Source organism: Nothobranchius furzeri, chromosome 12, assembly GCF_043380555.1.
Source record: "Nothobranchius furzeri strain GRZ-AD chromosome 12, NfurGRZ-RIMD1, whole genome shotgun sequence".
Taxonomy (NCBI): domain Eukaryota; kingdom Metazoa; phylum Chordata; class Actinopteri; order Cyprinodontiformes; family Nothobranchiidae; genus Nothobranchius; species Nothobranchius furzeri.
The window spans coordinates 55,837,220-55,852,256 of record NC_091752.1 but is presented as its reverse complement, the minus strand read 5'-3'; the positions used below and the strand labels follow the sequence as shown (position 1 = coordinate 55,852,256).

General features: G+C 42.1%; 1 protein-coding gene across 5 annotated transcripts in view; it reads left to right on the top strand.

The window, feature by feature from the left end:
- The window catches only part of arhgap17b (Rho GTPase activating protein 17b), a 55,982-nt gene that overhangs the window by 17,661 nt on the left and 23,284 nt on the right, over nt 1-15,037 (top strand). Inside the window, exon 1 of one of the 5 annotated variants that reach the window (XM_054750541.2) lies at nt 1,943-2,350. The exons of 2 other annotated variants lie outside the window; for them this stretch is intronic. In XM_054750541.2, the coding sequence (XP_054606516.2) occupies nt 2,126-2,350 (225 nt within the window). In that variant the 5' untranslated portion in view covers nt 1,943-2,125. Of the gene's footprint in view, nt 1-1,942; nt 2,351-15,037 lie in introns of those variants that run through there. 2 more of the 5 variants (XM_054750539.2, XM_054750543.2) reach the window with 2 other exon arrangements.

Here is a 15,037-nt window from a genome sequence, read left to right as displayed (position 1 = left end):
ACGCGTATTTGACGGTGTGAGCAAACGTTCAAAGGAAACTTAATCAAAACACTTCAAATAGCTTCACAAGGATCAAGAAAAAAACAACAGATCAGTCATAAAGGCAAATTACATATCTAAACAGTCTGTCAGCCTGGCCACAGCATAAACAAACTTAGATATTAAACAATAAAGAAACGGAGCTTACTTCGAGATGTCCGTCGGCGCTTTTGGTACGGAAGAGAGAGACCGTCTGTTATTTTAAAGCAGTCACGTGGTCGACCGCTTGTTTCGGACTATTAGAGAAGCGGGAGAGAAAGAGAGAGAAAATAGGAAAAAAAAATTCTTGCATGAACGAACACAAGGCATCCCTCTGTGTCCGGGGCTGAGCAGGTCAGATGGCATTGATCTGTTGATCTCAGCAGCTAGGCCTCATGCACGCGCTGTCCGGATCGGTAGGAGCAGAGGCCGGGGGGGGGGGGGGGGGGGGGGTCTTCTTACACCAGATGAACTGGACGGAAAAGAGGAGTAGTTCCGCTCTGCGCCTCGGCTTTATAGACTCGTCCAGCGGGCGGTCTCTGTAGCAGCCGGTCAGACTTGGCATTGCGTGATGACATCATCAAGCTGCTGCCAGCTGCAAAGGATCACGGGACATGGAGTCCCTGCTGGCGCTGATATCAATATGCCTATTGTCTACGCTTCAGGGCGTAGATGGCATAGTCCTTTGGAGAAAATACTGCGTAGTAATTTTCTCATGAGGGCAGAACCCCAGCAGCACTAAATGAGTGTATGTCTGATATTTTTCATCCCCTTCTTTTGATAATAATTTCAGTCTTTTAGTTTAGTTTTCCTGCTGTCTTTCTTTCTTCTAGAACTAGTCGGACCACTCTCCTCAGATCACAACTAGACATTATCTCTTTAGACACGAGTCAAACCCGAAGAATTAGAATATGATATGATAATATTGTAAACAGTGGTGGAATCTGCCTGTTTTTTCTCTAGCTCGCCCTCTTCTCCGCCTTCACTAACATCTCCGCCAAATACCGAAGACCCAGAACAATGTCCGTCCGCTACTAGATTCCTTTCCTGTTTTGCCCGCCTTCGTCTCCCGGCAACGGACAACAACTTCCGGGGTCAGATGCGCTGCTCCGTCTCTATCGCAGATGTAGAACGTCACCGGGAGTGTTTCTCCCTTCATAAAGGAGATTCTTTCAGACATTAGGAGAGCTGTTTTGGTGGTAGCAGTCTCTCTGTGCTGGTCTGTTTGCTGCTGGGTATTTTGGTTTATTTAAACTCGGTAACTTGAACTTAATGTTGGTAAAGATACTGTTAGCATTTTCGCTAACAGCTTCTTGCTGTTACATTTTGGTTTAGAGTTCATCTTTTTTGTGGCGCAGATCTCCCTTTTATTACATTTAGAGGGTTGTGGGTTTTCGGTTTAGTTTAAAATATCACCTCGAGTTTGGTTTAACCGCCCAGTTTAGAGTTTGGACCTTTGGAGATTCTTCTTTTGGTCCAGAACCCAGTAATCTTTGCCCAGTGGGACATCCCTACTTATTTGTACTTTTGTTTTAATTCCCCACAGGCAGGATTAGTTTTATTATTCCCAACCTGTGGATGGAAAGATTTATGATTTTTGTTGTAGTTGTAAGTAAACCTGATCATCATTTTAACTTTTAAATCCCGTGTTATTGTCCCTTCCTTTTTACACACGAGCCAAACTCCCCAGGAAGGGTTGTAGCACCACTCGCCTCACGCTCATAAGTGACCAAAACAAAGCAGCATGGAGACATTCTGTCTCCAACCACCTCGCAGGCAGCAGCCTGCACTCCCAAGTTCTACATGTCACCAGAACATAACCAACCGCAACACAATAAAAGCAGAGTTGTACAAAATGGAAGGCCTGTAGTGTTTATTCTCTTACAGTAACAATTTATAAATTTTTTGAGAAATTTATTAGAGATTTTTTGGTTTTTATTAACTGTGCAATAGAAAAATAATCATTAGATTAACTGTCTAAATAGTCATTAGAATAGTCGACTATTCGATAAAATAATCGTCAGAATAATCATTTTAAAAATAATCGTTTGCCCCAGCCCTAGTCCTCTCCAATATTGGGCAAACACATATTTGTCCCCCCAATAACATGGAGATGAAAAAAAAAATAGATTTTGAAATATTTGACTCGCAAGCTTTTATTTTGAAAGACACTGCAGATTTCTCACCTAAACAGCCCCTCCCCTCAGGGAGTCAGACAGGCTGGCTGAGTGAAGCAGGAGTCAGAGCCGGGGCACGGACACAGGTGTCAGAGATGAGACGACAGCAGCTCAACGAGTTCTTTCTCATGCGCAAAAAAAGAAAGAAAGGAAATGTGAGTTGGTAATAATTTTGTCCAAGAGGATAATTGTATTTTTGGTCAAACGTTAGACTGGTTGACTACTGTAAACATCTTGCTAGGCAGCATTAAACATTAACCCTCCCACTGTCCTAATGGGTGACCCTGTGAGCAAAGTTGACCATTGAGCAGGATCAATGGTTTATCCCTTGAGGTCCATGTGGCAGGGGTGAGGTGGTACTCACTCCTCACCCCTGCCACATGGACCTCAAGGGATGAACCATCAATTCTGCTCAATGGTCAACTTTCCTCATGGGGTCACCCATTAGCACAGTGGGAGGATTAAACAACACAACTAGTCAATAAAAAATGGCGAATTTTACAGTAACAGACAAAAACCGTTTGACAGGAAATAAGTAGAATCTCCACTTAAAAATGGCGTTTGTAAGTGTGACTGTTGCTTGTTTGTGACATTCTCATCAAATTTTATTTTTAAACCTTATTCTTGTCACTTTGTTCATATAAGAGATCAGATGAAGTTCAGCAGCAAAATGATAAGAAGGTGAGACAGGGAGAACCAGACCTGCTGAGGTGCAGGTAGGTGCTACAGTGAGTGGGATGGTTTTAGGTGGCTGATGAGAGGAAGATTTGAATGTGATAATAAGTGAACACAGTTACATTTATGTAATCCCATAACAAGTAGGGCTGGGCAGTACGGCTTAAGAATAAAATAAATTCTGTACACGCTTCCTTAGAAATATTTGAAAAAACAAGTGTTAAACCCTGCATTCTGGTGCATTTAGTCTGCAATTTTGGCCACTGTTTTTTTCTTTTGGCCATCTGAATAATAATGTAGTTACAGCTGTTGTTGTGAGTGAATTGTTATTTCTTTTTTCATTCTGTCAGAAGCAAACAGATTTTTCAGATTGTTGGTCAGCATTGTTGGCTGATGTTGTTTAAAATATTCTGATGAGAGTCAGATCAATTAAGACTCAATTTTCACAGCTTTAGTCTTGTATTAAATCTGTTTACACATCTCTACCCACATATCCTACATTCATATTATTAAATAAAAATAAAACCATACTGACACAAAAACAGCTTTTTTTAATAAAACATCCACGTTGACAGGTAATCAAACTGGATCTGGCTAATGGGGAGCCAGTCTCCTCCCCTTCTGGTTGGCTCATGGGTCCCCGATCAAAAGAAGAAAAAAAATGTTAGTGAACTGGGCTATAAAAGTTATTTTCTTGTCTTTCTGGGCTTTGCCTTACGCCCTGAGTCACATCTGTCAGGCTTTTCATATCTTAGAGTTTCACCGTCTATTTTCTATCAGAAGCTAATGCAGGAGATGGCTGTAGGAGACTATTTTCATGTTCAGCCTGCATGAAACACTCGGAGTGACCCATTAGAATCAGAAATAATCATTAAATAAATTTTTTTTCAGTGAGGCTGTTCTACACTCACCTAAAGGATTATTAGGAACACCTGTTCAACTTCTCCTTAATGCAATTATCTAATCAACCAATCACATGACAGTTTCTTCAGTGCATTAAGGGGTGTTGTCCTGGTCAAGACAACCTCCTGAACTCCAAACTGAATGTCATAATGGGAAAGAAAGCTGCTTTAAGCAATTTTGAGCGTGGCATGGTTGTTGGTGCCAGATGGGCTGGTCTGAGTATTTCATAATCTGCTCAGTTACTGGGATTTTCCCCCACAACCATTTCTAGGGTTGATAAAGAAAGGTGTGAAAAGGGAAAAACACCCAGTATGCAGGAGTCCTGTGGGCGAAAATGCCTTGTTGATGCTAGAGGTCAGAGGCGAATGTGCCGACTGATTCAAGCTGATAGAAGAGCAACTTTACTGAAATAACCACTCGTTACCACAAAGGAATGCAGCAAAGCTTTTGTGAAGCCACAACACGCACACGCTTGAGGTGAATGGGGTACAACAGCAGAAGACCCCACGGGGTACCACTCACCTCCACTACAAATAGGAAAAAGAGGCTACAATTACCACCAGTTCACCAAAATGGGACAGTTGAAGAATGGAGAAATGTTGCCTGGTCTGATGAGTCTTGATTTCTGTTGAGACATTCAAATGTTGGAGTCAGAATTTGGCGTAAACAGAATGGGAACATGGATCCATCATGCCTTGTTACCACTGTGCAGGCTGGTGGTGGTGGTGTAATGGTGTGGGGGAAGTTTTCTTGGTACATTTTAGGTCCCTTACCCCCAAATTCCACTACCTCCGCTCCGCTCCGACACGAACGCCGGAGCAAAATCGGTCCCGTTGTAGTCAATCAGAGCAATTCCACTACTGCGGCCGTGCTCCGGCAGTGCGGCGCCGTGCGCCGCCCTCTGTTCCGGCGTCCGGCAAAAATAGAATCGATCCTATTTTCGCCGGACGCCGGAGCACCTCCGCAGTCAATGGACAGAAATCACCACCGCCCAACAGGAAAAGGAGCAAGCACAACTTCCGTTTTTCACAATAAATCGATAAACAAAAGGCGTTTTTGGTTTCATATGCACAGGTTTAACAACTTTTAACAACTATCAATGGCGGTTGAACTTTAAATGCACAAAAATAAGCCATAAATACAGTTTCCACTGTCAAAGTAGTCACACTTTGTTGATCCAAACACTGCTGATCTCTCTACACAAATGATGGGCAGATTAAACAGTTCATGCTGATGCTTCTCCCACACAATGGGTGTTTGGATCTAACTTCCGCGTTTATTGCGCGGACTGTATCGCAAGATCTTGAAAATCCCGCGCATGCTTGTTTGCCCACCTCAGGTCTCCGCACCGGAGCGGAGCCGTTGTAGAGCGCATACCAGTAAAAATTGAGTTCGGAAGCGAGCGGCTGCGGAAGGCGGGGGCGGACCGCAGCGGAGCGGAGGTAGTGGAATTTGGGGGAGAGTGCCAACTGGGCATGGTTTAAATGCCACAGGCCACCTGAGCATTGTTTCTAACCATGTCCATCCCTTCATGACCACTATGTACCCATCCTCTGATGGCTACTTCCAGCAGGATAATGCACCATGCCATAAAGCTCCAATCATTTCAGACTGGTTTCTTGAACATGACAATGAGTTCACTGTACTACAACAGCCCCCACAGTCACCAGATCTCAACCTGATAGAGCATCTTTTGGATGTGGTGGAATGGGAGCTTCGTGCCCTGGATGTGCATCCCACAAATCTCCATCAACTGCAAGATGCTGTCCTATCAATATGGACCAACGTTTCTAAAGAACACTTTCAGCAACTTGTTGAATCAATGCCACGTAGAATTAAGGCAGTTCTGAAGGCCAAAGGGGGTCAAACACCGTATTAGTGTGGTGTTTCTAAGAATCCTTTAGGTGAGTGTATATATTGACTAGGGTTGTCACGGTGTGAAAATTTAACCTCACGGTTATTGTGACCAAAATTATCACGGTTTTCAGTATTATCGCGGTTATTTTTTTTAAACGTGTTACATTTTCAGACAACTAAATAAACCCTGTATATCGGGAAAATATCATCCTCAGTTTGTGTCTAAATTTTGCCTAAAATTTGTTATTTTGTAATTATGTTGTTTATTTGTTTACATATTTCCCCTTTAGTCTTTAAAATACCAATATTTGCCCATAACTTCTTATTTTTTGTCTGTTTGATGTCATCATTTTAAAAATATTAGATCAGATGATACTCAGTACTCAAGTACCCTTCTAATCAGATACTTTTTTACCCTTACTTGAGTAATAAACCCTATATCAGGAAAATGTTGTCCTCAGTTTGTGTCCTTCCAGTGAGCTTTGCAGATTTGGGAAAATGTCATCAGGCAGTAATCATTGTTAAATACATAATTATTCTCGGAGAGAGACCAACTCTTATCTACCGCTGGGAGCCCCATAATGCATAGCGTCATTTCAACATGGGGGTGTCCGCGACACGGTTTATATGCAGGTAGCGGCGCTGCGGCTGCTTTATATAGCGACTCGTTGCCTTCTCCCTCAACCCAAATCCTCGGATCACGCATTTTAGCTAAAACGCTAACGTTAACTTGCCTTGCGTTGACTGTAGAGTTGTGGGTGATGGTCACGCAGATGTGTCATGAGATTTGAAGCGTTGCTGCCTTTCACAGACACGTTTTCCTGCACGTGCTGCAAACAGGATAGCCGTCTTCTATCAACTGTCCCTCGGCATTCTTCAAATATCCAAAACATGCCCGTACTTCCCACTTTGTCTTCTTTGAGGGATAATAAATGTCCTGAGCGCTGCCGTCTCCTCCTTTGGCCATTATTTCAGCTTTAGCTTCCAGAAAGTTTTGGTCGTAAACAACAAAGCACGCATGTGCCGCCGGCAACTTCAGCAGATGATACGGTGGCTGGTAAGGGTCACCGCGCCTACACCGCAGCCACGGTAATCCACCGAGATAATATAATTTTTTTTTAAAACAAGATGGTTATTATTATTGTCAACTTTTTTACCGGGGTTTACCGCTACACCGTTTACCGTGACAACCCTAATATTGACCTATCACAGATTTGTTAGATTTCCAAAATGTGTACCCCCCAATAATAAACTCGTTCCTACGCCCTTGCATACAGCTGATGAAAACCTCACATTCAAAATCTCAGACAATTAGAAATTAGTGGAAAGGTTCAATATTTTTTTGCTGTATTTTATTTTCATGTATTCATATTAAATCAATATACAAAGCTAGGTTACTAAAACCAACATGAAAAGGGGACAGAAAGAAGAAAAACTTAGGTTATCTTCCCCTTATAACAAAAATTACTTTAATACAAATGTACAACAGTCAAATTGTAAATTAACTTTGAACAAAGTGATTTGTGGACTGGTTGGCTAACACTGTTTATATTTATAAAGTAAAAAAGAGAAAAAAACAAAATCAGAAACACCAAAGAATATATACATACATGCATACATACACCTTTTATTTGAACATATTGTTTTGTTGCCTGTCATTTAAATAGCTTGTTATCCATTTTAGGGCCATTCATTTGATGTCATATTTACTCAAATTTTCAACAAGAATTTTCATGATCCACTGTATCGAATGCTTTATTTAGGTCAATATACTTATGAAATGGTTCTTTTTGTCAATAGCTTCCGATATGTCTTCTGTTAATTCTATAAGTGTCATGGAAGTCGAGTGGTTAGTTCTAAATCCATTTTGGCTTTCATTTAATATATTTTCTTTGACCAGGAATCAATCCAACCTAGTAATATATACTGTTTTATAGTATTTCTGAAAATTGACTTGTGTGTTGTGACGTCTGTAGTTGGAGAAAATGTGTTTGTCTCCACTTTTGTGGTGGTATGACTTTTGAAAATGTCTTCCTGTTGGGAAATGTCCCTGTTGCAAAAGATAAATTACATATATAAGTGAAGGGATGAATAATTCTAATATTTTTTTATCAATATTTTCATAGATCATCACAGTCAGTACTTCTTTCATTGATGCATTTACTTAAAATATTTCTTATTTCATACTGGATTTAAAAATACACAGTTTTTATTGTTTTTTAATTTTTTCGCCTATGTTCGAGGCTCAACATGTCACACTCTAATCAGCTAATGAAGCCAAAATAAAGTCGGTATATGCTTGCTTAGTATGAGGATTGCTGTAAAGTCACTGACACTAGTCAGTGACTTGATGCAATTTGCTGGTTTCCTTATATAGGAAACATTTTTTTTCTGATTGGCTTAATGAACTGACCTGAATTGGAATGTTTACTATGTGAAGTGCCTTGAGATGACTCTTGTCGTGATTTGGCGCTATATTAATAAAATTGAATTGAATTGAAAGGGTTCCTGAGCCTGATGGTCTCTCAGGCGAAATAAATAGATTTTTGCACCACATTCAAATTTTTCCTGTTTCACTTGTAGGCCTACTTTATTTTCCAAACTGCTTTCTTTAACCTTAACCCTAAACTCAGAAACGATATTGGGTAAAACAGTCCCAGTAGAGGCTGAAACACTGTGGCACCAATTACTTAAATCACTCATGTGCTGTATGATGGGTTGATTTCCTGTTTGTGTTAACACCACGCGCATTAATCAATTTTCCTCTGGGATTAGTAAAGTATTTTTGAATTTGAATTGAACTGAATTGTTCATGAATTTAAAATTTTTACATTCATGGACCCAAGATTCACCTAAATCCCGGTTTTAGGGTCGAAGGCAGCAACCTACGCAGAGAGGCCCAGAATTCCCTCTCTCCAGCCACTCCCAAGGCATTTCCTGGCCAGCTGAGAAACATAGTACCTCCTGGGCATTCCTTTGGGTCTTCTCCTGGTTGGTCGTCCCTGTAAAAGCTCACCAGGAAGGCTTCCAGGAAGCATCCTAACCAGATGCCTGAGCCACCTCAACTGGCTCCTCTTGATGTGGAGGGGCAGCGGATCTACTGCGAGCCCCTCCCGGATGACCGAGTTTCTCGTCCTTTCTCTTAGGGAGAGCCCAGACACCCTGCAGACGAAACTCATTTCGGTCACTTGTATCCGTGATCTTGTTTTTTCTGTCTCCACCCAAAGCTTGTGACCATAGGTAGGGTTGGACTGTAGACTGACTGGAAAAAGCTGGAGATCACAGTCCAAAAAGACCAGATCGGACTCTTTCTTCAGCTTGACAACATCCCTAACTGCTGGTGTGCACCAGCAGGTTTGTGGGTTGCCACCATGACAGGCATCAATAACCGTGTGACTGCAGCTCTGGTCAGCCGCCTTGACAGTGGAATCATGGAACATGGCCCACTCAGACTCAATGTCTCCCGCTTCCCTCGGGATGTGTTCGAAATTCTGTCAGAGGTAAGAATTGAACCTCTTTCTGACAGGAGACTCCGCCAGACGTTCCCAGCAGACCCTCACAATATGTTTTGGCCTGCTAGGTCCGACCGGCATCCTCCCCCACCATTAAAGCCAATTTACCACCAGGTAGTGGTCAGTTTCCAGGTCTAGCTCCAGAGGGGGACCCCGGTGACCCCTCGTCTTTATTTTTTCCTCATGAGGGGTCTTTGGGCTGCTCTTTGTCTGATCCCTCACCTAGGACCTGTTCGGCATGGGTGACCCTACCAGAAGCTTAAAGCCTCAGACAACTTTGTTAATATTGTTGTTTTGTTTGAAAAGAAAAATTTTATGTTAAAGCTATAAACCAAAATAAAGACAGAAAGAAAGAAAGAAAGAAAGAAAGAAAGAAAGAAAGAAAGAAAGAAAGAAAGAAAGAAAGAAAGAAAGAAAGAAAGAAAGAAAGAAAGAAAGAAAGAAAGAAAGAAAGAAAGAAAGAGAAAGAAAGAAAGAAAGAAAGAAAGAACTTAGCTCCTAGAACCATTGGGACACTCAAACCCCTCCACCACAGTAAGGTGGCAGCCCTGGGAGGGGCACTTTATTTTCTTGTTTAATCAATTCATTTGCAGTGGTCTCTAGTTAGACCACTGCAAATGTATTATTAATTAAATAAATTAAATAAATAAAATTAATTAAACAAGTGTTCCGCACCTTTAACCCTTCCACAGTCTTTATGGGTGACCCCGTGAGGAAAGTTGACCATTGAGCAGGATTGATGGTTTATCCCTTGAGGTCCACGTGACAGGGGTGAGGAGTGAGCACCACCTCACCCCTGCCAACTTTCCTGGCGGGGTCACCCATGAAGACAGTGGGAGGGTTACAAAAACTGACATCTGAAACTGAAGAACCCTAAATAACTGACTTATACTTTCTATAACATGAGAAATGTTTTATTTGTTACAACCAAGCAGGGAAGGGTGTTCCTGCAAGAGTTTGTTTTTTTATGTCAGTCAAACTAAATCATAATCAGCATCTAATAAAAAATGGCCCCAGTTTCGCTCTGCGGAACATCAACTTGAATTAAACTAGCTGACCCTCATGGACAGATTATAGAGCTTGTTTTCTGGAGGAACAAAATGTGGAAATGATCAAAAGTTTAAAACAACTTTTCCCTCAAAGACTCTGTGAAAGTCATCGTGCCTCTGCAGCATGTCGGTGCCAAGTTTTTCTGGCAGTTTGGAGGACAAAGGCTTCTGCTGAATTTTACTGGATAGAGTTTCAGCAAAAGGAACCCATAGTTTTCCACTCAAGACGAACTCTGGCAATGTTCCGTTATCTTGACGTGAACGTGGGCAGCTGCATGTGGAAGTTGTTGTTGGGGGAGGGTGGCTGTTTGGCCAGTGGAGCTGCTAGATCACTTTTAGTAAAAGTGTGTGAACGAACATAACGTAGATCACAAAGAGCCGACCAGAGAGGGGCATTTTAGAGGAAACGGAGTAAAGTGGAGAAAAGAAAAGCTTTGACAACCCTCGCTGAGCCACACAGGTCCACCATTTATGACCTGCAGCAGTGAACTCTGAGCCTTGTGTGGCGTAAAGTCAGCGTCCGAAACAACGAACCGGTTCTGAGCAGGAACATTTTCACAACTTAAAGTTTGGAGAAATGACTGAACTAGTCCAGGCAGGGTGGATTGCTGCCGTGTTTAAACAGCTCCATTCTCTAAAATGTTGAGACAGTTCACATGAAAACTATTTAAAATGTTTACACCACCATCAGTTTTTAAGTAGGCTATTATCCTGGCAAGAATATTAAGATATTCAAGCTGGAAATGCCCCAAACTGCACCCAAAGCACTGATTTATTTTGTAAATGTGCAAAACCTGCAGGTTTATTAATTAGTTTTTGCATGAATTGTTACGAATTTCTTTAACCATGCCACTGTCCTTATGGGTGACCCCGCGAGGAAAGTTGACCATATAGCAGGATTGATGGTTTATCCCTTGAGGTCCACATGACAGGGGTGAGGTGGTGCTCACTCCTCACCCCTGCCGCATGGGTTGGGCATCGAGCATCAATTGGAACCGTTCCAACTGTTCATTTTTACCGGAATCGTTCAAAGTTTTTTATTTCGATTCCTAGTTTCGATTCCTAGGACGCCGACGGAAGAGGAATCCGCGGCCGATCTCTGTGAAAAATAAACGTGATCTGCAAATTGTGATCAACGCTTTTCAGAGCTGATCACACCAGCTGTCTGTGTGCAGCACCGAGTCCCCCCTCCCCCCACCCGGCGCACAGTGGCCAAATATAAACAAAGGCATCTGCCGAACCTTTACTCCGTAATGTAAACTTTAACTCCTGCAGCGTAGAGGAAACTTGTTAAATACGTCAACACGGTGGGTTTAATAGAAGCTTTAAAGAACAAACTCTGGACGGTGTGAGGTGAGTTTGCCTCACTGCAGAAATAAAAACACACACGGAGCGTCAGCAGTCAGACGCAGCCAGCTACATTTAAGTTTCACTTTCTGTTCTGACTGAATGCTGCTGAAGCATGGAGGTGTAGTTCTCAGTCATCCTGGACATGATCATCCTGAGAGTTTTAGCTGAAAACAGCTGGACGTTTCTGGATATGTTGGAGACATTTAGCCTCTCATCCCAGAGGCTTCTTCCAGACTTTGGTTGTGGTCAGAAACAAACACACTGGTTGTGCTGCAAGTCTTTTTCTTTTTTTCTCCAAAACATGTTTTTGTCTGAATGAAGGTGATGTTATTGTTCATAGGATTAAAATTCATGTTGAAGTTAAGATTATTTCATCAAGTAGGACCTGTGGTTAGCTGGCTCATGTAAAACATGTCATGTCTTGAAAGAATCGGAATCGGGAATCGATAGGAACCGGAATCAAAACAAGGAATTGGAATCGGAATTGTTCAAAATCAAACGATGCCCAGTCCTACACATGGACCTCAAGGGATAAACCATCAACCCTGTTCAATGGTCAACTTTCCTCGCGGGGTCACCCATTAGGACAGTGGAAGGGTTAAAGTTAAAGTTGTTTTAGGTTGGCAGCTATCGGCTTTTGTCTTAGCTCTGCTATTAGCTTGTTAAATCTATTACAACTGATCTCTATTTCTCCAAACTGAGTTTATTCAAAGAGTTAACTGTGAATTATTCCTCTGTTTTACATATGTACCATCTTCAGAACACCTGAGGGTAAATCTAATAGCTGATTTCTGGTCATTGGCACATAGAAGAAACCAGACTGCATCCTTGCATCATGTGTTTTGTGCTGCGTTGGACATTCCTTCCGCTCCAGCTGTGATTAATAGGTCAACTAGAGTCATTTGGTGGTTTTTCTTCATACTTGGAGGCGAAGGTTTGGGCTGTTAACCTTTATTATTTTCCTTTAATACTATAAATCTTTGGTTGTTACGAAAAAAAAAAACCTTTCAGTTAAATACCTCATATAGGAGACACAGTGATTGAGAAGTGAAACTAAGTTTTTAGGATTTACAGAAAGTGTGCAATAACTGTTTAAACAAAATTAGTCAGGTGTCTAAATTTGGGCACGGTTGTCATTTTATTGATTCCCAAATCTTTAGAAGTAATTAATGGAACTCAAATTTGGTTTGGTAAGCTTAGTGACCCTTGACCTCCATACACAGGTGAATCAATTTATGAGAAAGAGTATTTAAGGTTTAAGGTGGCCAATTGTAAGTTTCCCTCCTCCTGTCTCAAAACAACTCTCACATGACCTGAAAACAAAGATTGTTCACCATCATAGTTTAGGGCAGCGGTACTCACTCCTGGTCCTGGAGAGCCGGTATCCGTGTTTTTGTTTTAACTCTGCTTCTACACACATGATTTACATCAGCAGGTGATTATCAAGCTTCTGAAGAGCTTGACAAGCTGCTGAACAGGTGAATCAGCCACTAGCTTAGGTGTGTTGGAGTAGAGTAACAGATGCTGGTGGACTGGTTCTCCGGGACCAGGAGTGATTACCACTGACTTAGGGGAAGTTTACAGAAAGCTGTCTCAGAGATTGCAGCTGTCTGTTTCCACAGTTAGGAACATATTGAGGAAATGGAAGACCACTGGCACAGTTCAAGTTAAGGCTCAAAGTGGCAGACCAAGAAAAATCTAGGATGAACAGAAGCAAAGGATGTGAGAAGAGCCAGAGTCAACCCACAGACCAGCACCAAAGACCTACAACATCATCTTGCTGCAGATGGAGTCACGGTGCATCGTTCAAATATTCGGTGCACTTTACACAAGGAGATGCTGCATGTGAGAGTGATGCAGAGGAAGCCTTTTCTCCACCCACAGCACCAACAGAGCTGCTTGAGGTTTGCTAAAGCACATTTGGACAAGCTAGCTTCATTCTGGAATGAGGTGCTGTGGACTGATGAAACTAAAATGGAGTTATCTGGGCATAACAAGGGATGTTATACATGGAGGAAAAAGAACACAGCATTCCATGGAAAACACCTGCTACCTACAGTAAAACGTGGTGGTGGTTTCATCATGCTGTGGGGTGTGTGGCCAGCGCAGGGACTGGAAATCTTGTTAAAGTTGAGGTACGCATGGATTCCACTCAGTAGCAGCAGATTCTGGTAACCAATGTCGAGGAATCAGTGACAGAGCTGAAGCTGCACCGGGGCTGGATCTTTCAACAAGACAACCACCCTAAACTGCTCAGAATCTACTAAAGTATTCATGCAGAGGAACAAGTAGAACGTTCTGGAATGGCCATCACAGTCCCCAGAACTGGAGTCTCATTTATAAAACATTGCGTAGAATCCTTACTAAAACCGTACTTGAGCTCAGCAAAAAAAAAAGTACTTACGCCAAGTAGGTTTGTGATCTATCAAACATGGAGTATGCACAGCTTCAGGCAATCTCTGCTTTATAAATCACACTCTACTTAGAAATATGCTCAGGTGTTTCTGGATCACATCCTGCCCTCAACGCGGGGGGTGGGTGGGTGGTGGGGTGGGGCGTTGCTTGTTCTGTGTGGAAACGAAGCAGTACAAGTGATAATGCTGCTGGAGTTCATAATTGTATCCTTCTCAGCAGCAGCACTGCAGGTGCTCTCCATCTCCAAAATGTGCGTAAGTCAGGTCCTTAGTCAACTTAAAGTTGCGCACAATTTTCCGCTATGTCTTTTCTTTTATAAATCTCAAAGTTTGTGTGGAAAGTTTCCAACCCCGTTTTGTGCATGAGCAAGCTTTATAAATGAGACCACTTAACGTTATTGATAATATGTGGTGTGAGTTAAGGAGAGCTGTCCATGCTCGGAAGCATCAAACGTGAATGAACTAGATGTTTTGTTCAAAATACCTTCAACCAGAATACAGACTCTCATTAGAAGCTATAGGAAGGGTTTAGAGGCTGTCATTTCTGCAAAAGGAGGATCTATTAAATACCGAGTTCATTTCTTTTTTGTGGTGCCCAAATTTATGCACTGACCTAATTTTGTTGAAACAATTATTGCACTTTTTCTGTGAATTCTATAAACTTAGTTTCACTTCTCAAATATCTAGTGTGTCTCTCCTATATATGATATCAGGGGCGGCGTTAGGCCCGGCTACTTGGGCTCAAGCCCCGAATCTTTTATGAAAAGCCCCGGATCTCGAACGTGGAAGTAACATGCAGTACCAAAGTCCAACAGAGAGGGAGCAGCTGGCAGTAGTTTGTATACAGCCTGCCTGAGCCTCCACCACCGAAGAAGAAGCCCTTCAGCAGCCGGCTTCTTCTACACTCTCTGCCTGAAACGCATGAGTGAAGATGGACATAAGGACGTTTTTTAGACCAAAAGTACCGCGACAGAACCCTAGCTTTGATGAGACTGGTGTTGACTCAGGTTTGTGAGTCTTATTTGAAAATATTTGTTGTGCTGCTGGTTTGCCTAAAGTTAGCTTACTATCAGGTAAAGTTG